This window comes from Corylus avellana, chromosome ca4 (genome assembly GCF_901000735.1).
Source record: "Corylus avellana chromosome ca4, CavTom2PMs-1.0".
NCBI classification, from domain to species: domain Eukaryota; kingdom Viridiplantae; phylum Streptophyta; class Magnoliopsida; order Fagales; family Betulaceae; genus Corylus; species Corylus avellana.
Genome location: NC_081544.1, coordinates 33,995,151 through 34,020,248, shown reverse-complemented (window position 1 = coordinate 34,020,248; position 25,098 = coordinate 33,995,151). Strand labels below are relative to the sequence as shown.

At 36.8% G+C, this 25,098-nt stretch overlaps 3 protein-coding genes and 1 pseudogene across 3 annotated transcripts; all 4 read right to left on the bottom strand.

Annotated features, from left to right (window-relative positions):
- Nucleotides 1-5,701: 5,701 nt before the first annotated feature.
- On the bottom strand, nucleotides 5,702-7,530 carry LOC132180094 (F-box/kelch-repeat protein At1g23390-like; annotated as a pseudogene).
- Nucleotides 7,531-12,831: 5,301 nt separating this feature from the next.
- Nucleotides 12,832-13,944, bottom strand: LOC132178455 (F-box/kelch-repeat protein At1g23390-like). The gene has a single exon (XM_059590892.1). The coding sequence runs from the start codon at nucleotides 13,942-13,944 to the stop codon at nucleotides 12,832-12,834; it is 1,113 nt and encodes a 370-aa protein (XP_059446875.1).
- A 1,848-nt stretch (nucleotides 13,945-15,792) lies between these two features.
- Nucleotides 15,793-17,193, bottom strand: LOC132179181 (F-box/kelch-repeat protein At1g23390-like). The gene has a single exon (XM_059591843.1). The coding sequence runs from the start codon at nucleotides 17,140-17,142 to the stop codon at nucleotides 16,009-16,011; it is 1,134 nt and encodes a 377-aa protein (XP_059447826.1). The 5' UTR covers nucleotides 17,143-17,193; the 3' UTR covers nucleotides 15,793-16,008.
- Nucleotides 17,194-20,946: 3,753 nt separating this feature from the next.
- LOC132179086 (ATP-citrate synthase alpha chain protein 1) lies at nucleotides 20,947-25,098 on the bottom strand. Its single transcript, XM_059591716.1, has 13 exons — nucleotides 24,922-25,098; nucleotides 24,674-24,780; nucleotides 24,336-24,512; nucleotides 23,789-23,950; nucleotides 23,567-23,647; nucleotides 23,413-23,464; nucleotides 23,194-23,308; nucleotides 22,976-23,057; nucleotides 22,155-22,250; nucleotides 21,927-22,028; nucleotides 21,596-21,712; nucleotides 21,388-21,504; nucleotides 20,947-21,222 (listed from the first exon to the last, which is right to left on the bottom strand). Exons 2-13 carry the CDS (start codon nucleotides 24,770-24,772, stop codon nucleotides 21,151-21,153), a joined length of 1,272 nt encoding a protein of 423 aa, XP_059447699.1. The 5' UTR covers nucleotides 24,773-24,780; nucleotides 24,922-25,098; the 3' UTR covers nucleotides 20,947-21,150.

Here is a 25,098-nt window from a genome sequence, read left to right as displayed (position 1 = left end):
CACCAATAGGACTTAGGATTAATACCCATTACCCAATATGCTCAAACCATTCTCACTAATAAACGGCAGAGAATTCCAAAAACCAAATGATTCCAGACTCGGAACCCAAATCCAACGGGCAAGGGCATTTTGGTCACTTTGAGTTTTTTATTTAGCAATTATTGGCTCGTCACCCGCCACTTATAAGATCATTTCTAATGGATGAGTTAAATGATACTTTTATTTAAAATGACTAATCAGATTTGTTAAAAAACTTATAAATTGGATTAGCCAAAAAAAAAAGAAAAAAAGAATACTATAATCTAATAAAAACTTCATATTTTGCCCATAAAAGTCCATGTGGCAAGATGTCACATCATCTTCCGTTTGTTTTGTCTTTTTTTTCTAGAGAAATGCTTGGCTTCATTAAAAAATCTATATTTTGGTCATTTTAATCCTAGGTGGCATAACCAATTTTTCATAAATCTATTAATTTATTATTTAAAATCTATTAATTTTAAAATGGGTCATGCCACCTATAATTAAAATGACCAAAAGACGAATTTTTTAATGAAGTCAAGCATTTCTCTTTTTCCTCTACCAAAAATATGATGTGGCATCTTGTCATGTGGACTTTTATGGACAAAATATGAAGTTTTTATTAGATTCTCACATTTCTAAAAAAAAAAAAACGCAAAATGGATATTTGATTGGATTAGCAAAAAAAAAAAAAAAGCTACATGTAGCAGCACTATTCAATAGAGTCATTTTATTTTTCATTATTTTTCTCACCCGTTTTCTTTTTTTCCAACAAATTTTCTCACTTTTCAAGGGATCATTATAAAAATATTATTTCATAATTTTTAATAAAAAAATATTTTATTAATATGACTGACATTACTATGAGAATATGGTTTTCATACTTAACATTGACAAATACGACATTTGAAAAATAAAACCGTTGAAAAATATTATAGTTACAAAAAAATGATTATTTGAAAAATAATAATCGTTGAAAAATTATTGTGTTAAACAAATTACCATTGAAAAAATAAATAGTGAAATACGAATTTTAGGAAATAAATAAATATAGAATCAATAAAGAGTAAAAAAATAATATTTAAATGATATAAATAAAAATATAGCTAATCAGACGTAGGAGACCTTTAAAAATTCATTAGCTAAACTAGATAAAGTGAGTTTTAATGAGTTATTTTGCATAAAAAATTGGTTCCTCCATTAGGAATGCTCTAAGTGACTCATTGACTCATTAGATTTAGGGGAGCTATCCTAGAGGAGGTTGGGTGGAGGCGCCCCAAAATGGGTGGCTTCCCAACTAGCAGCCACTTTATATATATATATATATATATATATTATTAAAGGGTGATACATGTTGCCATTTATTGAGGTTGACATGGCACCTAACGGAATTCGACTCAAATGATTATTATTATTTTTTTGCATATCCCAATGACATTTGAGTTCATTTGGATAAGACAGGAAGCGATTTGTAATTTGGGCCAAGTATAATAACTAATTTTACATTTATCAATACTTTTGAAGATTAAAATTGTTATTAAATATGTGCCACTTTTTTATTGGATGTCGTAGAAGATTGATTTTACCACACATCTTGATTGAATGTATTCTCATATATATATATATATATATATATATATATATATAAGAGGCTTATGAGCCTAATTCATCTCATAAAATCAGTTCTATAGTAGAGATACAGGTTAAAAGATGACACGTCTCAAAAAAAAATTCAAAATATTTTTTGAAATATGTAAGTGCTTATTGCCTTGAATGCCTTATGCTTTTCTAATTGTTGGATAAAAAATTGAAAGAGAAATGCTAACGCCATGGGCCCATGGTGATTGTTGGATTAATTGGTTGATCCACATATTAACGCCCGACAGTTTGGGGTGGGTGGTCCGTGTAACCCCAAATCCTCTTGAGGATAGTAAGAGGAGCAGTTCGCCCAACTCTAGGAATATTTTAGGCCATTGGTTTTTTTTTTTTTTTTTTTTTTTTAACTTATATATATACTTTTTGTTAGATTTAACCAAATTTCATACAACTTAATAAAGATGATTGCAACATTCCCTACCCATACACTCCAACATCCCGGCGTTTGGGGGCTCCGATCACTAAATAACGCATTGGGGCCTTCTTTTCTTCCTTTCATCTATAGTGGCTGTCTTGGGGACCAGAAAGCAACATGTGATTTCATCTATATATATAAATAATATTATATATTACATGCCACACATACTCTCATTTTTTTAGACTAATTTTTTTTACATTTATAAGTGCCTTTTAAAATTACAATTTGATTAAAATATAATAAAAATTAATCTAAATTTTAATGAAAATTTTACAAGCCACCACCTATATATAACATTGCTCAAAAAGAGTAATGGGACGAAACTATAGGATATAACATTTCTTAAAAAAAAAACTAATGTTATAACATATATTTTTATCACTCAATTGTCATTATCATAAATAGTGCCATGGTTATTTCAATCCTTAAGATTGTCGATAATGAAATTATTGTAAAATAAAATATAATATCAAGCATTACTCTTATAAAATAAAAATAAAAAAAATAAAAAAAAGAAAGAAAAGAAAAAGAAATGAATGGTCCTTTACTTTAAGAAATTAATTTTTAAAGGATGGTCATTGGTCAATATATGATAGGTGGGAGAGAGGAAAATGAGTGAAGACCATTGACTCCTGTCGCTTGTTTGGTTGAGAAAAATAAAAGAGGAGAGAAGAGATGTCCTTTCCGCCTCACTATTACCAATTATCACATGGAGCCATATCGAAATGAGAAATGATACGGTTTTTTTTTTTTTTTTGTTGGTGTTTTTATTTTATTTTATTACATGTGAATGTTAAAACATTTTTCCATACGATTTGGACTTCTAGATCTGCAATAAAAAATTTTAATGCTTAAGTCAATTTCTGATAGAAAAATTGTGTTTCGGCACACAATTTGTATTCTCTAATATAGAGCCTTGAGAGAGTACGAGAAGATAATAGATGATTTAAGATGTTTTTGTAATGTAATGGCTTATTTATAGGCTGATGAGTTGAAGTAGACTTGAACTAACTATCTTGAAGAGTTGAGATAAACTTAAATAATTCTCCAGTAGAGTTGAGATAAACTTGATTAGCTCTCCTGAAGGGTTGAGATAGACTTGAATTAGTTCTCATTGTTTTAATTGATAAGCTTTTACTCTAATTGAGACTTGTAGTTGTAGTAGGACTCTGTTACCCAGATTAGTCCAATAGAACTCTACTTGAATGTCCTACTATTTATTCTACTTTTTAAGAAGTAATATTCACATAACATTTCTCAATTGAAATAGGTTGTGGGTAGCTAGATTTTTTCAAGTTGGATGTGAATTATGAATATAAATTTACGATTTTGCCTTGTCCCCTTTTTGTTCTTGTAATCCCTCTCCTATCGAAGTGACTGATAGACGGACCCCATCTTCTGGTCAGAGAGAAAAAAAAACAGAAGGCATGTCGTCACTTTTGTTGATTTTTTTTCCCCTCGTAACTCATATTTTTACTCATTCCTTTTACTTTTGTTTTTGAAAAAAAAAAAAAAATCTTGGGAGGAAAACCCAACTCCTCATAATTTGATTTTTAATAAAATGTTTAATATATATATATATATTCTCAAACCACACTTGATGGGCTTTGTACTTGAGGAGTTGGATGAGCACATGCGAGTGCTGCGATTCAAACAGGAGGTAATGTGAGAGTCTGACACCATCGTCGTCTTCCCTCAAAGCAAATTTGATTGTTGGGTCACCGGAAGATCTTTGACGTGTATGCTTTTATCAAACAAAAAACATAAAGCAATCAAACAGAGAGTCCCCGTGAGGGGCCCAAATCAACAACCACCAAAACTCTAGGAGACTAGAAAAACATTGACGTTGATGAAGATATATATATATATATATATATATATATATATATACACACACACATATACTCTTGCTGATGTCCCCCACCATTGTTGATTGATCCGGAAAATATAGTCCAACATAGATGCTGCTCTGCATGATTCGGCGATAGCTTTTGAAAACTTTTCCTCCCAAAAAGCTATTGAAATGACGATAAAGCAGACTTTGAATCATGAAAATTGAAAAAGAACTCCCACAAAGAAAAGTAGAAAGTGGTTATTGGTAAACCTAACTAGGCCCAACACAGCAATACTAGGCAATATATATATATATAATTTGAAAGATTAGGGAGATATATACAAATTTAATTTCTTATAACAAAAAAAAAAATTACATCACATAAATAAGACGGATGTAAATTCTCGAGTCCAGCCAAAAAAACACGGAAAAGAGGACGAGTAACGGCCAATGGATGCCCGTGAATATATATATTTGAATTCTATTTTAATCTTTTAATAATACTCTGTGTAATTCTACACACGGGACTACGGTAGTCGGTAGGCATATGAGAGAGATAGAGAGAGAGAGAGAGAGAGTTGAGATGATTTCGAGGGGCCCATGAGTGAGCAAGTTGGGTAGTTTGTTGGGGGTAGTGGGGTCCATTTGGCAGTGATGGATCCATCCTATTCCTGGTGAAGTGTAAACCAACTGTCTATACCTACTCGGGTTATCTTCTTCTTCTTTTTTCTGTTCGGTTGGTGGTTTGGTCACATGGGTTAATATTGTATTAGCGGAAGAAAATGTTTGGTTTTTTTTTTATTTTTTTAGATGAATAAATTTGTTATTGAATATGTGAAATCACTCGTTAATTTCGTAAATTCAATAATGAATTTGCAGAAAAAATGAACAGAAAATAAACGTAACACTTCTCTTTGTCAAAATATCAAGCTAGAGAAAGTAGGAAAGAAATTAAGAAAATGGAAAGCAAAACGAATTTAGGGATTACAAATGATTGGGCCTCACAACCTAAATACCTAGCCCATTGCCAATGGACTCGAGCACATCCACCAAACATTGCACTTGAACCCGTCCCTTAAGACGTCAACATTGGTGGTTGCGATCCCAACAGGAAGTGATGGTTTGTAGGGGTCATGGGACATGCAATATGGTCAACTGCTATGACAAACTGAGGATAAGAGGTAGGAGACAACAAAGAAAAAGGGACTCTCATCTTCTTCTCTACTCTACTCTACTATATTTATTCCTTAATATTATCACCCTTTATAATACCGACTTAAGTATTAGAGCTATCATCCGTCAACCAACAATGACAAGCTCATATACTTTTCTAACACAAATAAAAATCAATTAAATTGTAAATTTACTAACTTACATTGCCGGCACACAAGGCACAAAGTTTTAAAAAATAAACCACAAAATTTCAAAGGTAAATAGAATTATTTATATTTACATATAAATATAATTATCTTAGTTGGTAAAAAACTTATAATAAAAATGACAGCACCTTTAACATCATCAATGTAAAAAAGCTTGGAACAAAACCACCATCCTTAAAACCATGTAATAATTTTCTCACGTAGGAGTAGGAGGAACGGCCGGGGACCATCTTACTTCAACATGACATCACACTGTTGGCAAGCCGAAGACTCTCGAAGCCTGAAGGTTTCTACCATGGAAAAGGTTTCAGACCAAAATCACAATGTCAGTCGTGGCCCACGAAGCGCACTCAAACTGTTCTTTTTCTTCTTGTAGATAAGCAATAATAGCTGACCACCTTAAAAGCGAAAACAAAAAAGAATTCAAAGCAAAAGCAAATATGAAATACCTGCCGCTGGCCAGATATCATTTTCTTAATGAGCTCACAACTGAGGTTTTGGGTTTTTTTGTTGGAATAAACACAATGGTCCAGAGGAAAGGGAACCTAGGATTGGGCCTGACATCAAGTTGGCCCATAGACTCCAAACTGGACCTCGGCCCTTTGCCAAGCCTTCTTTTCAGAGGATAAAAATACACAATATATCTCTGCCGGTCTCTCACTCGTTAATAGCGAATATCAGATTCCCAGACCTGAATGCCTCGTGCAAATCTGCGAGTCCGACATTCGAACACGTGAACACAAAACTCTGCATTCCGCCCCCATCTTTCATGACCACATTCCGTACACTCCCCCACTTGCACACACCCTTGGATACCTCGCACAAAATCAACTCCCTAGGGTCCGACGGATTGTGCAAATACGCGATATCACCCATCCAAGTCATACCAATCGACGGCACGTAACGGCTCTCACCTTTCAGCTTTCCCACAAGCCCCTTTGGCATCTCCCCCATCTCCCTCAGCTCTGACATTTCACCCTTCACTTCCCACATTTTTACGCCGTTGACATTCTCAGCGTCTCCGATAAGACCCACCACAACCATGACGTTATTGACAAATCCAATTAGGGAGGAGAAAACCTTCTTACAGGGCTGCAGATCGTACGGTCCATGCCACGTCTTGGAGCTGGGATCGAAAGAGTACGTCACACCGGAACGCTTCTCCATCACGTACATCCTGTGCTCGTCCGCGGCTATCGACAGGCACGTGGAAGCGGCGGTATCCTCAAGGATCGCAGGCATCGAGTTGCATGTGTCCCACGTGCAGTTCTCAGGTCTTAGGTCTCCATTGGGATCGGCTCGTCCCCGAAGTCGCACTTGCCGCCCCCAAGCATGGCGCAATGACCGACCAAAGCGACGATCGGGTCGGACCGCCACACGATTGGAACGCCAATCCGGTGCCACTTCTCGCGGAGCGGGTCGATGGAGTAGGCGAACGTGTAGGGCGAGAGCATGTAGAGAAGGGTCGAGTGCGACGATCGGAGGGCAGAGATGTGTTCAATCGAGGGCTGTTGGATCTCTACCCACACGTGCGAGCGTGGGTCCGCGGTCGCCTCGTACGGGTGCAAGTTGCTCTACGTGTGGACAATGAGCCACGGCTTGATTTTGTTCGAGTGTCCAAGAGACGAAAGAGCAGAACGTTTCCAAGTGTTGGACACGCGAATTGCGGGCACGAGGTAAATGAGAGGCACGTGCGACAGAACTGCCTCTAGTATGTCTCCATGCATTGGAGCTTGTTAGGTCCCAAATAGATAATAGAAACACAACTAATATTTAATATAATATAAAAATAATATACGTTACAAATCTCCACTTATGGCTGGAGTTCTACCACAATATAAATACATAAACAAGATAATACGTTTTGATACCTCTAGTGGGTCCCAGTCAGAACAAGATAATACTCCACTTAGGGTGGGAGTTGAACCACAACAGAATTAGGACTCTACACAAATCATCATGCTCATAACATAATACAAAGACTCTTAAATACTCTATTACTAGCAGTTACCTATACCACTACCACTTCTCTCACACTATCTCACACCACAACACATAACTGTCCATACTAAATAACCTCATAGTAAATAAACTTCCCACTAACTCCTCTTATAAGATAAGCCTAAAACTAACCCCATTACCCATGCTACATTGCACATCGTGGCCCATGGCAAACACCACTACTGCCCATGATCTTCATGTTGGTTCTCCTTATCCATCTCCATGACCAAATAATGTGGGTTCAGTTGATGTGTATGATGAGTCCTACGTGGAATCCTATCATTCGTCCCCCCTTAAGAGAACCTTGTCCTCAAGGTGGAATGTGTGAAATTGACGTTGACGATTTGTATCTGCCCTCCAGTGAGATGTTGATAACATGAGAAATCCATCTTAAGGTGCTTCAATGGGGGTGTTGCCTGCTGTGACTTGTCTCCGGTGGGGGAGCCAAGAGATATTGTTGATCTTTTTTCCTTTGTGTTGTTGGTGCTCTTCTCGAAGAATTGGTTAACTCTAGCCAGTAAATTCTTGATCTTGTTCAAGGAATCTTCCATGCTTTGCATCTTCTCACATTCCATGCTCTGATACCAATTGTTAGGTCCTAAATTGATAATAGAAACACAACTAATATTTAATATAATATAAAAATAATATACGTTACAAATCTCCACTTATGGCTGGAGTTCTACTACAATACAAATACATAAACAAGATAATACGTTCTGATACCCCTAGTGGGTTCCAGTCAGAACAAGATAAACAAAATAATACTCCACTTAGGGTGGGAGTTGAACCACAACAGAATTAGGACTCTACACAAATCGTCATGCTCATAACATAATACAAAGACTCTTAAATATTCTATTACTAACAGTTACCTATACCACCACCACTTCTCTCACACTATCTCACACCACAACACATAACTGCCCATACTAAATAACCTCCTAGTAAATAAACTTCCCACTAACTCCTCTTATAAGATAAGACTAAAACTAACCCCATTACCCATGCCACGTTGCACATCATGGCCCATGGCAAACACTACTACTGCCCATGATCTTCATGTTGGTTCTCCTTATCCATCTCCATGACCAAATAATGTGGGTTCAGCTGATGTGTATGATGAGTCCTACGTGGAATCCTATCATTCGCCCCCCCTTAAGAGAACCTTGTCCTCAAGGTGGAATGTGTGAAATTGACATTGACGATTTGTAACTGTCCTCCAGAGAGATGTTGATAACATGGAAAAAAAAAAAAAAAAAAAAAAATGATCAACAATATCTCTTGGCTCCCCCACCGAAGACAAGTCGTAGCAGGCAACACCCCCATTAAAGCACCTTAAGATGGATTTCCCATGTTATCAACATCTCACTGGAGGGCAGTTACAAATTGTCAACGTCAATTTCATACATTTCACCTTGAGGACAAGGTTCTCTTAAGGGGGGACGAATGATAGGATTTCACGTAGGACTCATCATACACATCAGCTGAACCCACATTATTTGGTCATGGAGATGGATAAGGAGAACCAACATGAAGATCATGGGCAGTAGTGGTGTTTGCCATGGGCCATGATGTGCAATGTGGCATGGGTAATGGAGTTAGCTTTAGCCTTATCTTATAAGAGGAGTTAGTGGAAAGTTTATTTACTAGGAGGTTATTTAGTATGGGCAGTTATGTGTTGTGGTGTGAGATAGTGTGAGAGAAGTGGTCGTAGTATAGGTAACTGCTAGTAATAGAGTATTTAAGAGTCTTTGTATTATGTTATGAGCATGATGATTTGTGTAGAGTCCTAATTTTGTTGTGGTTCAATTCTCACCCTAAGTGGAGTATTATCTTGTTTATTTTGTTTTGATTGAGACCCACTAGGGGTATTAGAACGTATTATCTATTATCTATTTGGTATCTGAGCATGGCTAATAATCGTGATAGAATTGAATCTTTGGAGACGGACATGTATGACGTTAAGGATGGCATTCGGCGATTGGAGGAGGGAGCAACTGGTTCCATCGATCGCATGCAAATAATTGAAGATGCATTAAAGGAAATCTCAACCCTTCTCGTGGTACCACATGGAACCGTGGGAAGTCAACCATTCAGCACATTTGAGCAGGGTGGTCCTTCAAGAGGTTTTCATCATACAGGGGAGACTGGGCGACAACGAGTGGTGCCACGTTATGCAAAAATGGATTTTCCACGTTTCCAAGGAGATGATCCTACGGAATGGTTAAATCGGGCGGTACAATTTTTTGACTATCATGGCACGCCTCCGGACCAAAAGGTGGTGTTGGCATCTTTCCATCTTGAAGGTGAGGCGAATCAATGGTGACAGTGGCTGCAGAAGAGTCATCAAGATGAAGCTATATCGGTTACTTGGAAAATATTTGAACTGGAACTATGGGCTCGGTTTGGGCCAACTAACTATGATGATTTGTGTAGAGTCCTAATTCTGTTGTGGTTCAACTCTCACCCTAAGTGAATTATTATCTTGTTTATTTTGTTCTGTCTGGGACCCACTAGGGGTATCAGAACGTATTATCTTGTTTATGTATTTGTATTGTGGTAGAATTCCAGCCATAAGTGGAGATTTGTAACGTATATTATTTTTATATTATATTAAATATTAGTTGTGTTTCTATTTTCTATTTGGGATCTTTTTCTTCTTCCGCCATTATTGTTTGGAGCTAATTGAGTTAATGGCGTGGGAAAGAAAGCCTTGTTTGGATGTTGGATATATATATGGAAATGGAACAGTGGCTGAATGGGGAGTCGTAGCTCTCGTCCAATTATATTAGTTCAGAGTAATCATTGCAGATAAATATTCTTAAGAGAATCGTGGTGGCAACTCTTTCTTGGTAGTTGGTACTCAAATGTTTCTATATTTTAATTCTTTAGCTTTGTTTTGTACACCAACATACAGAGACAAAGGAAAAGTTGAATGCTTATTCCTTTTTTTTAATTAAAATGATTGTGAAAATAGGATTAAAGAGCATAATATTGGACAAAAGAAAGAATTTTAAAGACAATAAAAATACATGTACCATGCTTGTATTTATTGGGAGAATGCCCATAAGAAATAGTATTTCAATACTTGTTGGACCATGGCAACTCTATTCCAATATTCCTGGTGCATATATAGTTGACAGCACCCCTTCATCTTTGAAATGGACTCATTATGAATTAAACAAATGCAGTTGACAAACACGTTGCCGACGGAAAGGAGCCTATTTCGTCTTTTTGGGTGAGCACTTAATTTATTCGAAAATAAATAAATTTTTGAGATATGAGAAATTTTGGGTCATTGATTGTGGGCTTGGACGAAATTCTTAAATTGAGCTCACGATAAGATTCATTTTATAGGGGGCGACTCTCCAAGAATCTTAATAAAAATAGTTAATTTTAAGGGGTTGGTCTAGTAGTTGACGCTTGTAGTCTTAGGGTGTATCACCCGTTAAATTTTAAATTGGAGATTTATTAGGTGTAAACTCTCCATTGGGGTCACACCCTCGAGCGAAAAAAGTTAAGTTGTACCTTGATCCGTGTAGGGAAATTTTCAAGGGTGTGGTATACGAGTTCAAGGTTTATTTTGCAATAGTGCGTCCGAAGGGCTATGCCTTGTTGATGTTTTATATCATTAAAATATATATATATATATATACTTCAAAAATTCATCTGAAAAAAAAAGTACACGTTTGATAAAAACAATTGAAAGCGCTCTTAAGAGTCCAAAAAGTATAAAAATAGCTAAAAAGCACTTTTAACAAAAGCATAAAAATAAAGTTTTTGCCAAAAAATACTTTTTGACTTAAAAATTCTATCTATCAAACACAATCTCAAACATGCTATAAATATTATTGGAGCTTCAAATGAAAATAAATCAAGCAGCCAATTCGTTTTTTATTTTTTTATTGGATATATTATGTACATAGCAGCCAATTTGGAATTTTTAATAAATCTCGAAAACTTTTCTCTCAAATGGTGTAACTGTCAGAACATTTTCAGCAAGACTGTTAAACTAACTTTTAAGTTAAATTTAACAATTTTAGTGTTCCAACAGACCTTTTAGAACAACAATTTTCTTAAAATTTGATATAGTGAACTTTCATATTTGAAAGTTCACTGTAGCACATTTAAAACATTTTGTATTCTTTTTTTCTCATATCTCTCATCTCTCCTCTCTCATCTCTCTCCCTCTCTCTCCTCTATCTATAAAAAGATAGATTAAAAAAAATAGGCTAAAGTCTACTTAAGCCTCTCAAATTACTACCCAATGATAATTTATCATTCAAACTATTAATTGCGACAATTTACCGCACAAACTATCAAAACAATGACAATGTATCCTGAATTTTAACAAAATGACGAAATTACCCTTACTCAAATAAAAATAAAAATACTATTTTTTTTTTTTTCAAATTTTGAAGGGTATGTTTGTTTTATTGAATATTTTATAGGGGTAATTTCATCATTTTATTAGCATTGGGGGTACATTGTTATTATTTTGGTAGTTTGGGGGGTACATTGTTGTGATTGATAGTTTGGGGAGTAAGTTGTTAATGGGGCGATAGTTTGAGGGAGTTAAATGGACTTTATCCAAAAAAAATATTTAAATAAAGTAAATTGTAAAATAGATAGTCTGTTGATTATGAAAAAGTAATAATTAAATTAAAAAAGTTGATTTCGAGTGGCTAAAATAGCCATCAACTGCTAAAGATGCTCTCAGATCGTTATGCAAACAACGAAATCATTCATTTTCATGTCGCCCAACCACCCACTAATGACTTTGAGTACACGCAATGTTTTTTTTTTCTTTTAACTTTTTTTTTTAACATGTCCATACAAAGGAATGGAGAAGGGAGATTCAAACTAGTAACCTCCGCTTCATGAAGCGTAGTTCACAGCCGATTGAGTTACCCATTGGGAACTCTTTTTTTTTTTTTTTTTTCCTTATAATAAATAGCATTAAAAATATTAATTCAATTCAATTAATTTCTATTAATGTGTTTGTTAGCGTGTGTTTGTTAACCTCCTTACATTTTGATAAAGTTTGGCGCATGCAGCAGGCCGAACTAAGTACGAATAAAGAAACATGTTTTTTAATTTTTTTTCCTTTTTAGATAATGTAAAACATGGGGCATTTTTAGATATTTAAGTACCAAGAAAGAGTTGCCAACACGATTCTCTTATGAATATTTCTCTGCAATTATCGCTCCAAAAAGGAGCTATATTTATGAGAAGTGTTAGAGAACTAAATTAATAAATTCAGAAAAAATTTCAAATTGACGTAAAAATAGTTTTTAAATTAAAAAAATACAATTATTTCTCCTGCCACGTCAATTTGAATTTTTTTTTTTTAATTCATTTGTTTGAGAGAACTTCTCTACATTTATTACTCTTTTTGTTTTTGAATTGGCATTTCTTTTATTAAATTAAAATCCAAATCAAAGCTAATAACAAGAAGCCCTAACTGCTGTCATCTGCCACGTATGCCTTTGCGAATCTCTGCCGGTCTCTTTGTTCCACGTTTACGCCACGTCCTTTATAGCGAACCTCATATAACCAGACCTCAATGCCTCGTGCAAATCTACGATTCCGACATTGGAACACGTGAACACAAAACTCTGCATTCCGCCGCCATCTTTCACGACCACATTCCGTACACTCCCCCACTTGCACACACCCTTGGATACCTCGCACAAAATCAACTCCACAGGGTCCGACGAATTGTGAAAATACGCGACATCACCCATCGAAGTCATACCAATCGACGACACACGTGGGCTCTCACCTTTCAGCTTTCCCACAAGCTCCTTTGGCATCTTCCCCATCTCCCTCAGCTCTGACATTTCACCCTTCACTTCCCACATTTTTACGCCGTTGACATTCTCAGCATCTCCGATAAGACCCACCACAACCATGCGGTCGTTAATGAAACCGATAAGGGAGGAGAAAGCCTTCTTATCGGGCTGCATATCGTACGGTCCGCGCCAGGTCTTGGAGCTAGGTTCGAAAAAGTACGTCACACCGGAACTTTTCTCCATCACATACATTCTACACTCGTCCACGGCTACCGAGAGACACGTGGAAGCGGCGGTATCGACAAGGATCGCGGGGATCGAGTTGCACACGTCCCACTTGCGGGTACTCAAGTCGTAGATCTCCATTGGTATCGGCTCGTCCCCGAAGTCGCACATGCCGCCAGCGACCACGGCGCGGTGGCCTACCAGCGCGACGACCGGGTCGGACCGCCACACGATCGGAGAGTCTGCCGTGTGCCACATAAGGTGAAATGGGTCGACGGAGAAGGTGAATCTGCATGGCGAGAGTATGTAGAGGAGGGTTGAGTGCGACGATCGGAGGGCCGGGACGTGCTCCATAGTGGGCTGCTGGATCTCCACCCACACGTGCGAGCGTGGGTCGTACGCATGAGTGGCCTCTTTGTACGGGTGCCGGCTGCTCTTCGTGTGGACAACGAGCCACGGTTTTATTTTGTTGAAGCGTTCAAGGGAGGAGAGAACAGCACGTTTCCAGGTTCCGGACACGCGAGATGCTGGCGCGAGGTCGATGAGAGGCACGTGCGACAGAATTGCCTCTAGTATGTCTGCATGCAGTGGAGCTTCTTTTTCTTCTTCCGCCATCGTTGATTCTCTTTTGTTTTCAAAGAATAACTTGTTTGCAGCTTATATACCATATATGGTGGGGGTGATATATATATATATACATATATAAAAGACAGTGGCGGACTTGGGAAGTCGTGGCTCTCGTCCAATTAAATTGCGCTCCGTAAAAATATATTAGTTTTGAGTAATTATTGCAGAAAAATATGAGAAGGTGGATGGCTAAAAGAATAAAGCTAGCGTTCAGGGTGGATTCACAGTCACAGAGGAATCTTGAGTTCAACTCTTTGTTAATTGCTTATAAACAAAGTAAAATTATGATAGTTGAAAAAAAAGTTTCAGTGGCCCGATTCCAACTCAATCCTGTTCGTTGATGGATGCGATTGGAATGAATAGTAAAAGTCTTTAATTTCATGAAAATTAATTAGCAAGTGGGAAACGGGTTTTGATAATTGTGTTCAACCGCGTTAATCATATATATGAAAGGTGGGCGGCCGGGTTTCACGCCTAGTAATGAAGTCTCTTTCGAGTCATTTCCCACTCGTTTACTTAGAGCCACGTTTATTTAGGCCAACCACTCCAAACTCCGATCACCAAAACAAATTTCCCAAATGGTCAGTTTAAAGAAAAGTAAGAGCTAGTTGAACGGGCCTTTTCCTTTTCTGTTTAATTAATATATCATGTACATCACAATGCAGGACAAAATAAATAGCGGAATCGGATGAACAATAATTGTTGGGAATAGGATCTTATTCATTTACGGCATCTAATAATATTATATCATATATATTTTTTAAATAATATGACATAGTCAGTAATGTTATAAAATATTGTTTGAACCGCAAAAAGGTTCTTGATTGATCTTGTTTCGAATTTTTTACTAATTGCTTGGGGTTAGGAGAAAATACTTAGATTGAGACAAGTCGCCAATGAGAAGATTAATTTTATTTTCAAAAGTTAATTCTTAAGTCATGTGTTACGGTCCCATTGAAATCTACTATTTTGAGATGAGGCCGCTGTCCACTATGGCTGGTGACGTGCCTGCCCAATGTGCCCATGAGAATTAAGAAACCCAGAGTCACGTTCATGGGCTTTGACCACAGTTGGGCCTGTGAGATAGTCCTTGTTAAGCCGCGAGCCCTTATAGGCCAGAATAGCCTGACCCATTAATTTTACCGGGTTTTGGATATTCAACCCTACACTTATTTCTGTAGTGTACAGTGCACCCATAAAAAATGGTCCATGTCTTTCATATTCACTGCCAGTTGGCCCCGAATCAAGTTATCAACTACCTGTCTGCCCACTGGCCCAAGAATCGAGTTGAAGAGTTAATCAAAAGGGGCCACAGGGCAATGTTGATATATATATAATTTTTTTTTTATTTAAATAATAGTAAAATGTGATATAAAAAGTGTAAATGTTTTAATGTTAATTTGTTATTATTATTTTTTAAATGAAGTAAATAGTATTTAAGAGAATAGTTCTAAAACCTGACCTCTTCTTTATATCATTGATGGTGCCATGGCCGCTCTAGTATATATGCTCATAACTAAAATTTATATATATATGCCCATGCAACATTGTCTTTGTCAAATTTATAGCACTCGTTAACTCAATAATTTTGGTGCAGCATGTACGAATAAAGAAAATGTGTTTTTTTTTTCCTCCTAAAAGCGCAAAACATGAGACACCTTTTCAAGTCTTTCCTCTTCTGGATGACCTAATTCTTTCTTTGGTCCACTTGCAGAATCACATGAATGGCCAACTTGAATCATATCAGATACTTAAATCAAAGTTTAGAAAAAGAAAAAGATCATTAAATCATAGATTCATAGTCCACCATCCTACCAGCTTGAGAAAGGACGCTTTTTTTTTTTCTTCCACATTTTTATTTTTGCATAAATCGTAACTTTTACATAAATTAGATGACTGCTGGTGCCTACATCCAAGGGGCCGGGTCGTTGGTAACTTCGGCCCAAACTGGACCCAAAATAAATAAACAAATTAAAAGATTAAAAAAATAAAAAAGAAGGGGGAAAGTGGAAACTCCTCCGGTTGAGCAATCGTCCTGTGCCACGTATCCCATTACGAATCTATTACTCCATGTCTCCGACGCCCAGACCGGAGTGAGTCCTCCACATCGCCGAGTCCTACGTTCGAACACGTGAACACTAAATTCCGCATCCGAGTCGCATCGTTCACCACCGCATTACGTAAACTCCCCCACTTGCACACACCGTCCGCCACCTCGCACAAAATCAACTCCCCAGGATCCGAGGGATTGTGCAAATACGCGTAATCGCCCATCGAAGTCATAGCAATCGACGTCACACAAGGGCTCTCACCCTTCAGCTTTTCCACAAGCTCCGTTGGCATCTCACCCATCTCCTTCAACTTCAACTCTGACATTTCACCCTCCACTTCCCACAATTTTACGCCTTTTACATTCTCGGCGTCTCCGATTAGACCCACCAGAACCATGCGGTCGCTGACGAACCCGATCAAGGAGGAGAAAACTTGCTTACCGGGCCGCAGATCGAACGGTCCTTGCCAGGTCTTGGTGCTGGGATTGAACACGTGCGTCACACCGCTACTTTTCTCCGTCAAGTACATTCTGTGCTCGTCCACGGCCACCGAGAGCCACGTCGAAGCTGCGGAGTCCTTCAGGATCGAGGGCATCGATCCGCACGTGTCCCACGTGCGGGTCCTCAGGTCGTAGGTCTCCATCGCGAGTGGGTCTTCCCCGAAGTCGCACGTGCCGCCCGCCACCACGATGCGGTGGCCCACCAGCGCGACAATTGGGTCGGGTCGCCACACGAGCGAGGCGTCGGCCCGGTGCCACGTCAGGTTTAGCGGGTCGACGGAGAAGGAAATCTTGAACGGTGACAACATGTAGAGGAGGGTGGAGTGCGACGATCGGAGGGCAGAGACGTAATTGATCGACGGCTGCTGGATCTCCACCCACACGCTCGAGCGTGGGTCGTACGCATGCATGGTCGTGGCGTACGGGGATCGAGTGCTCTGAGTGTGGACAACGAGCCACGGCTTTGTTGGGTTCAAGTGTCGGAGAGACGAGGTAACGGCGCGTTCCCATGTCTTGGAAACGTGACATGAAGGCGCGAGGTCGATAAGAGGCACGTGCGACAGTATGGTCTCTAAGATGTCTCCATGGATTGGAGCTTCTTCTTCTTCTTGTTTCACCTTTCTCTCTTTGGCCATTGGGAAGATAAGCTGGTTGAGTGGTTACTTTAGCTTCTTGTTGATGGGAGGTTGTGGTGTTGGTGTGAGAAGGAAATGACGGTCAGGGTGCTCCTTTTATAGAGCGAGAGGGGGCCGAACCACCCCAGCCCTTGGGGTTTCCATGCCCTTCATAAAAATTAGAGAATTTATGAAATAAAACTTTTCAAAATTAAATTTTTATCTTCAGTTTTTTTTTTTTTTTTTAATCGGCGTGGTTGGATAGGCTTGTTTGGAAAGATATATCAATATTAATTATCCAAACGCTAGTTGTTTATCTGGTCTAAGCTTACTAATTAAGTTAAGTTAAAGTTAAAAGAAATAAAAATGGGGCGTGCATTTGTAACGGCGTAAAATAAGAAATATAATTGTATATGGCAAGCCATAGTGGACCAGACCGGACCAGCAGCCAATCGAGGGGTGGGGTGCTGACTTTTGGGTCAGAGCTGTGGACAAAAGTGAGGGAGAACAAGTGTTTCAATTCTACGTTGATTAGCCACACCATAATATAATGCATCAAAAGAGGGCCCGGGCCGTTGTCGTAAAGTCTTTTTCTTTATTCCCAGTGGAAAAGGTCGTTCGACCAAATCCCTTCCTTTGCCCAAATTTATGACAGCCAATTTGGACATCGCAATCTGAATAAGAAAGAGATATTAAAAAAGACAAAAATTTTATTTAAATAGAATATAGTAAAATTTAGAGAGTTTATTATTTAATACTTTTGCATAGTTAGTTAAATTATAAAAAATAAATCTTTTAGCTAAAAAAATATAAAATTCATTGAGAATGCTCTGATCCAGTTTGGTCTTTTTGCAGGTGGGGGACTGCATGGGTACGTGGCGAATTTCGAAGAAATTTAGTACCTGAACATTTGCTGTCTCATTCTACCCTACCACGTTTTTCAAACGTTATCCACTCCACTTCAATATATTTTTGTTATTTACTTTATTTGAATTTAATAAAATAAAATAAAAAATTAGGTTTATATTATGTTTCAAATAATGACCAATGTTTTCTTAATATTTTTTAAAATTTTATTAACTTGTGCACTTGAGGCACTCAGTAATAAATAACTCCATAATAAAAACGTGTGCCAAAAAAAAAGAAAAAATTATCAATCTTTTCAAGCTTATCAAACATTGAGGTTTCTGTGGCCGCACAATGAAAACTTCGACCGACGTTTTAGTGTGTCGAAAATATCTCTATGTTTGTTGTTTATTCCACATGGTGGGCTACACATTAGAGGACCAGGACCAGGATGAACGAGGCCAAGCATATTCTCAATGGCTCATAAAGAAAAAAAAATAATACTAATAAAAAATCACTGGGCTGGTTGGTCACTTGGTCCTATTTATTTTATGTTATATTGACAGCAAAAGTTGGGTGGTGGTGTGAGTTGGGAGGCTTTGGATTCCATGGCCACAACTGTCATTTCCCAAGTCAAACTTATGAACCTATCCATCAGGACCATCACCGCCATTAACCAAAAATTTAGTCAATAAATACTTAAAAAATAAAAAATAAAAAATCATTATACTTTCACCTCACGTGGGACGGTAAGGTGCTATCCATCTCTCTCTTTTTTTTTTTTTTTTTTTGGTCTTTGCTTGCCTTTGAAAAAAATTAACCAATATTAATTTCTTGATAATTTGGTCTCTTAGAGCTTTGAAAGGCAACAATATTATTTGATCAACACCCAACCTACCATAAATGATAAGTCCACCTCTTCAAATCACCAACCAATCGATGAACAACTCCTAAAGCCCCTCAACACCAAATGTGGATTATTTTATGTCACTTAAATCATTCATTGCACTACAGTAGTATGACTAAATTACCAACCGAGACTACCAACACTCTACCAACCAATGAAAACCCTCCTGCATCTAAAAAAAATTCTCTAAATACCACCGACCAACTTGCGGGACATGGCCGCCCGATGGCGACGGACTTGAGATCTTCATCCTTGCAACCCAACTGTGGATAGATTCTCTCGTCAATATGAGTTGCGAGGGAGATCATAATTTGTTTATTTTATTTTTATTTTTTTATGAGAAATATATTGGATATTCACTCGACTAATTAAGATAATGAATGCGATTATAAGAACCCATGATATAGGCCAGAATGATAAAACTCAATTTATGGGCTTACAAAAGTTAATGTGCCAGCGAAACAACCATTATTCAAAAGATATTAATAGTGTGACATAAAAGATAACTATCATCGGTCCTATCCTAAACGGACTAGTTAGCCTTAATTCAGGGGCCACATACATTAATGTATTATCCAAAATTGATGTGTTTGGTTAACAACTTGATCCATATGGCGTAAAGTTTAAAGGGGGACCACTCGATCTAGTCATACAACATTCATGTTACAGATAATTAGAACCAAAAAAAAAAAATCATGTTACAGATGAGGTTGCCAATACAAACTCTTTATAAAACTGTTTGCGTAATTAAATAGCTTAATCAATAATATAGATATTAAAGAAAAAGGAAAGGACCTCCTGTTTAGAAAATGCGGCACAAATGAAAATGACGGCGAAACATGTTACGCCATATGGATGGGGTTAGGCCTATTAGGTGTCCCTTTTCACTTTCATTCCTCATGAATATTCATCATATTCTCAACGAACAATGTGGACAAGATTCAATTCAAGTATTCAACATCAAATGAATAGCAATCCAACTACTCACCAAAAAAAAACAAAAAAAGCAATCCACCTCATTCCAATTTTGAATATCCAATGTATGATAAAATATCTCTACTTTTTGAAATCCAAGATTAAAATGATATTATTATGAAGAAAAATACCATTTTTCGTTTTTTAAAAAATACCAAAAAAAAAAGACAAAATAAATAGGGTTGCTTCAAACATTTTTTCTATTTTTTTTTTTATTTATTTAGTTTTTTTTTTTAAAAAAGGTAAAAGTTGGACTTATGTTGGACAAAAAAATTGAGTTTGTATCATTCTTCTTAAAATTGTCTTGTGAAAATAGCCATTTTCAAAATGTAATTTTTAAAATTACAATTAAGTGTTTGGTATTCGAGATTTGACCTTTAAAAGTGTAGTTTAGCTTTAAAAATTACGTGTTTTTAAAAATGCACTATATTGTTTGCAATTTAAAAACATACTTTTTTACGTTTTTAAACCTTCATTTTTAAAAACATAGAGTGGGTTTTTAAAAACACAAGGTGAAAAACAGGAAAAGATATTCGAACTAGTAACCTCTACTTCATGAAGTGTGGTCCTCAACCAATTGATCTACTCTTTAGAGACTAAAAACATACTCTTCTCAAATGAGACACTTTTCACAAAGTTAATTAAAATCGCATGTTTTAACCTACAAAATTATAAAGCCAAACAGTCTCATAATCACATTTCAAATCCTTCCGCAAGCAAATACGACCTTATTTGGCTGCATCCTGCATGTCTTTAATCTAAACCCAAAGCCCAATGGATTGGGTCCTTAAACCCATTACGGTGGTCAAAAGCTTTGCAAGTACATGTATAATCTACTCTCCTACAAAGTGGACATGGGCTGCCATATTAGGGCTTAGGCTAATAGAATAACCCTGCAGGGATGGGCTGGGCTCAACTTTTTTTTGTTTGTTATTTTTTGGACTGTGGTCGATATTTCCTTAATTTTCTTTTCATATTAATTTATCCACAGATAATATATATATATATATATATATGGCAAATAGTTATAGTTCATACTATTTAGTTAGAATTTGGTGGTATCATTCCCAAGATACATATAACTCGAGAGACAAAAATGTATCGATGTGAGCTATTTATTATGGTAAAACAGTACCATCAGCATTACATCTAATTCTTGGACACCATTATTTTTGGCCCATTAACATATAAAATTACATTTTTCTAGTACATGGAAAATGGAAGTAAGATTTAACAAACACCCGAAACTTGCCACAAAAAAAGAAAATAGAATACAACGTACACAAATCTTCAAGATTTGATCATGCAGCTGCAGTGATGCACTGAATTGCCTGTTTGCATATTCCAGTCATTGTTTCTTCAGGCCCATAAACCTATAAGAGAAAAATTGAATCAAGAAAATATTCGGGTCTAAATAGTAAATACTGGGCTTAAGCCCATCAAAATTACATGCTTTAACCCCGATAAGAAATCCTGGTTTCGTTCCGGCATATCAGCACAAAGCTATGGAGGCCTGGAGGGTTCGGTAATATTATTACCTCAATTGGGATGCCAATTTGATCTCCGAGTGCCCGCATTTTTGCAAGGCCAGTCTGGTAGTTAGGACCTCCTCTCCTCACATATATGTGCATCCGTGCTGCTTTAAGTTTTGATTCCTGATTGATTAACATTCCATAATCAATTTATTCTTATTACAAGTAAAGGAACAGAGTGAAATTAAGCGAAATTTCATTAGGTTAAGCTCACCTTCTCCTTCATGGCGCGAATTATACCATTAAATGTAGCAGCAACATCAGTAAAGTTAGCTATTCCTCCTCCAACGACAAGGGCTCTCTTCCGGCCATCGGGATTAGCAGTTGCACACTGTAGAAGAACAATGAGAGTATTTGAAGAGACAACAGGGAAGAGATTATGAAATTCTGAAGGCACACATACATAAATTGGAATGTGATCCTCATGCTATCTTTAAGAAAATTTTAAGGGACAAAATAAGCTGTTCAAGCACAAAAATAGTGTTTATTTGTTCATTTGACATAGTAACACAAAACTAAATAGAGCGTCGATGGTATGTCCTTACATCAATTACAACCCTGGCATACTGTAACACTTCCTCTTCTTTGGGAGCTCCACTATATTCTGCATAGTTTCCAAGCTCAGAAGCATAGCCAAGATCTCCAACCTGTTTAAGCAATAAGGATCAGCACACAAGAAATTTATGCTAAGGTGAAACAAAAAGTTAAAAATAACAAGAAAGAATTTCACTCCTGTTAAATAGATTTCTAGGTCTAAATGAAGAGAACCACACCGTATCTGCATAGATGACACTTGCACCTCCTCCAGCTACCATAGTCCAAATTCGTCCCTTTGGGTTCAAAACTGTGAATTTCAAAGATGCACTTGTCTGCAAGCAGAAAAAAAAAATTAATTAATGAACTTAAAAAGATTTTCATAAAGGAAGGTAGAAACATGTTTCACTGAGATGGCTTAGAAATCATCAATATGAACATACAATAGAGAGAGATGTTGAAATATGAGAATTTTTAATTTTAGAGTTACATATCCAAGGGGTCAAAGATGATTTGCAATGCCTTCTTAAGAACTTAGAGAGGATTAACATGTTTTTGAACACTGATATATAATCCTATAAATACTTTTTACACCAAAAGTTGTAGCAATTTTCACAACCATTTCCACAAATAAACTGCCTAAGGCTAATTGTTGTAGACGTTCTTCACAATAATTATGATGGAGAAAATGATGATGCAGAAAATGTCCATTCAAACTGAAAGGATTCAAAACAGTGTTACTGCATGGATCGGATTGTAAACTTTACTCATTTCATCCATTGACGAATATTTAAGTATTTAAAATGTTTTTTTTTTTAAGCTGTAAATATTTAGTTACTGAGATTTGATTATAAGTTATTAAATGATAAAATGAATAGAAATACACAACTTAGTTTTAGCAATAGATAGCAATCTCAAGATTGAAGAAGAAATAGAGAGGCAAAGGGTGTTTCCTTGAGAGAAATAAAAGAAAACTAAATATTGTTTGAATTTTTCTCAGGGCAATATGATTAGTGAATGGAAACAGATTTCAGATACAGTTTTGAGGCATCAATAGTACCTTTTCATCTAGTCCATGAATAAAGCTCTCTGTAGGACTCATAACTCTTCCAAAAGGCATTGGAAATTCAATATTTCCCCACCTGCAACATCAAGTCATGTAAGATGAGATTAAAGGTGACAATCCATGCACTAATCGTATCAATCTTCAAAAGTTGTTTCATTCACAATGAAATAAAGCAAGAATGGTAGAAGTCAACAAGGAAAAACAGAACATACTTCTTAAAGTTCTTGAAAGCAGCAGTGTCATCCAACTCGCCTCTCATATCTAAAGGATAAGGTTTTCCATTGACCAATGTGAATGGATTCATCTCTAAGAAAGTGAAGTCCAGGTCTGGCACATAAAAACTTAAAAAGTTAACTTTGAATTGAATTGATTGATAAATTTGTCTTCAGAAATACAATATGATATCGATTTGTCAAGTATTCTTAATGTACCTTGAAACAGTGTAAAAACTGTTTTGATAAACTCTTCAATCTCTACTTTGATCTGGATAATGAAATTTTTTTTGTCAGTGATTTAACAGACAATGAGGCTATAATTAAGAACAAGAAGAAATTGGCCCAAGATCGTCAATTAAGTATAAATTACCTCCAAAGGAAGGGTTGCAACAAGCGGAGCACATAATTCTGAGGTAAGAGACACTCCTGTTGGGATGAATACAGTCTTAACCTGGATAAAGTATTTATATTGCTTTGTAAATTATGGAGCTCTAAGGATAAAATTATATAAGACACCAATTTAAGAATTACAAAGTGATTTAATATAATGAATTATAGTAAGTAATGAATTCATATTCATATCGAAGAGTACCTTGTCCCAGTTCTCCTCAATTTCAATTCCTCCGCATTCTGAAAAGCTTATGCTGTTTCCAAGTCGCTCTGAGACGATGTTAAGGTAAAACTCTTCATTGTGTGGGATGAAAGGTTCAACAATGAATGTCGTTATAGGTCCTCTGCATCCACCCATCTCTACCTATAAACCAAACACATCTAAAATTATGTCCAACACACAAAATCCTTTGAATGAATGAATGTCGTTATAGGTCCTCAGCATAACCTCCTGAAGTATTTCACATACAATCTACTCTCTTTTCCGAATTTTACTCTCAGCAACTCCTATGCTAGAAGCAAGATCTTGTCTAATTAGACAGCGAATTACATGACCGAACCCCCATAAGCTTTTGGCTAAAGCACTGTCTCAACATGTTATATAGAAATCTCATTTAAAGACTGGTAAAATTGTACTTCAACGGTTGTAAAATGATCGAACCCAAAACCATAGGTTTCAAGATCTCGCTTGCGAATGTATAGAACAACGAAATCACATGTAAGAATGATAAAGGAGAAAAGTAAAACACCTCTTTGCCAAGGCGTTCATTGACGAAAGTAGAGACTTGAGACAAATCCAGATTCAAGGCAACCAAACCGCTCTTCCCACGCTTTCCGAACAACATATCAGGTTTCACGACCAATTTTGTCGACAAAAGCCAAGATTCCTTCTTCGCCAGCTCATTGAAATCAGTGGATTGTGTCACCTGAGACACAAACACCAGAACAAACAAACAAACAAACAAACGCATCATTAAATTTCAACAATGTAACCTTAAATCACACACCACAGAACGCCAGCTAATCCCTACAAGACATTTTCTCAAACATCTGGCATGCGATTTCAGATGATTCAACCACGACTTACTTGCGCCGATTTGATCGGTAGCTCTTTGCCAGAGAGCCTCTTGAAGTGCTCCTTCAACAACCTCTTGGAGTCGTACTCTCTGATCTTCTTGCGTGCCATTTCTCAACCTGTTTTTGGTTTTTTCCACCAAATCTCAGCCGTCAATATCCAATCTCAGATCTAGATCATTATGCACACAGATCTTTAAAAAAAAATAAAAAATCATTTGGAAGATAAAGCATAGTAGAGAGATAAACACTTCAAATTACCGTTGAAAGAGAAGCAGAGGAGACTCTTCTATGAAACAAGAACTGAAGTCTGTGCGTCTATTGCTTCCTATATTTATAGTTGCCAAGGTTTTCTTTTTTAATTTATTTTTTCAAGAGTTAGTTGGGTTTAGAGTTGGCGTGATTCTTTAGCGGGAAGTAATAATTAGATATAGGGAG

What these genes read in the sequence shown, in the direction of transcription:
- LOC132178455 (XM_059590892.1), bottom strand. Translation starts at nt 13,944, where the DNA reads ATGGCGGAAGAAGAAAAAGAAGCTCCACTGCATGCAGACATACTAGAG.
- LOC132179086 (XM_059591716.1), bottom strand. Translation starts at nt 24,772, where the DNA reads ATGGCACGCAAGAAGATCAGAGAGTACGACTCCAAGAGGTTGTTGAAG. An exon ending in TACCGATCAAATCGGCGCAA is followed by an intron (nt 24,513 to 24,673) that starts GTAAGTCGTGGT and finishes TTTGTGTCTCAG; the next exon opens with GTGACACAATCCACTGATTT. An exon ending in GTGTCATCTATGCAGATACG is followed by an intron (nt 22,029 to 22,154) that starts GTGTGGTTCTCT and finishes TTGCTTAAACAG; the next exon opens with GTTGGAGATCTTGGCTATGC.
- LOC132179181 (XM_059591843.1), bottom strand. Translation starts at nt 17,142, where the DNA reads ATGGCCAAAGAGAGAAAGGTGAAACAAGAAGAAGAAGAAGCTCCAATC.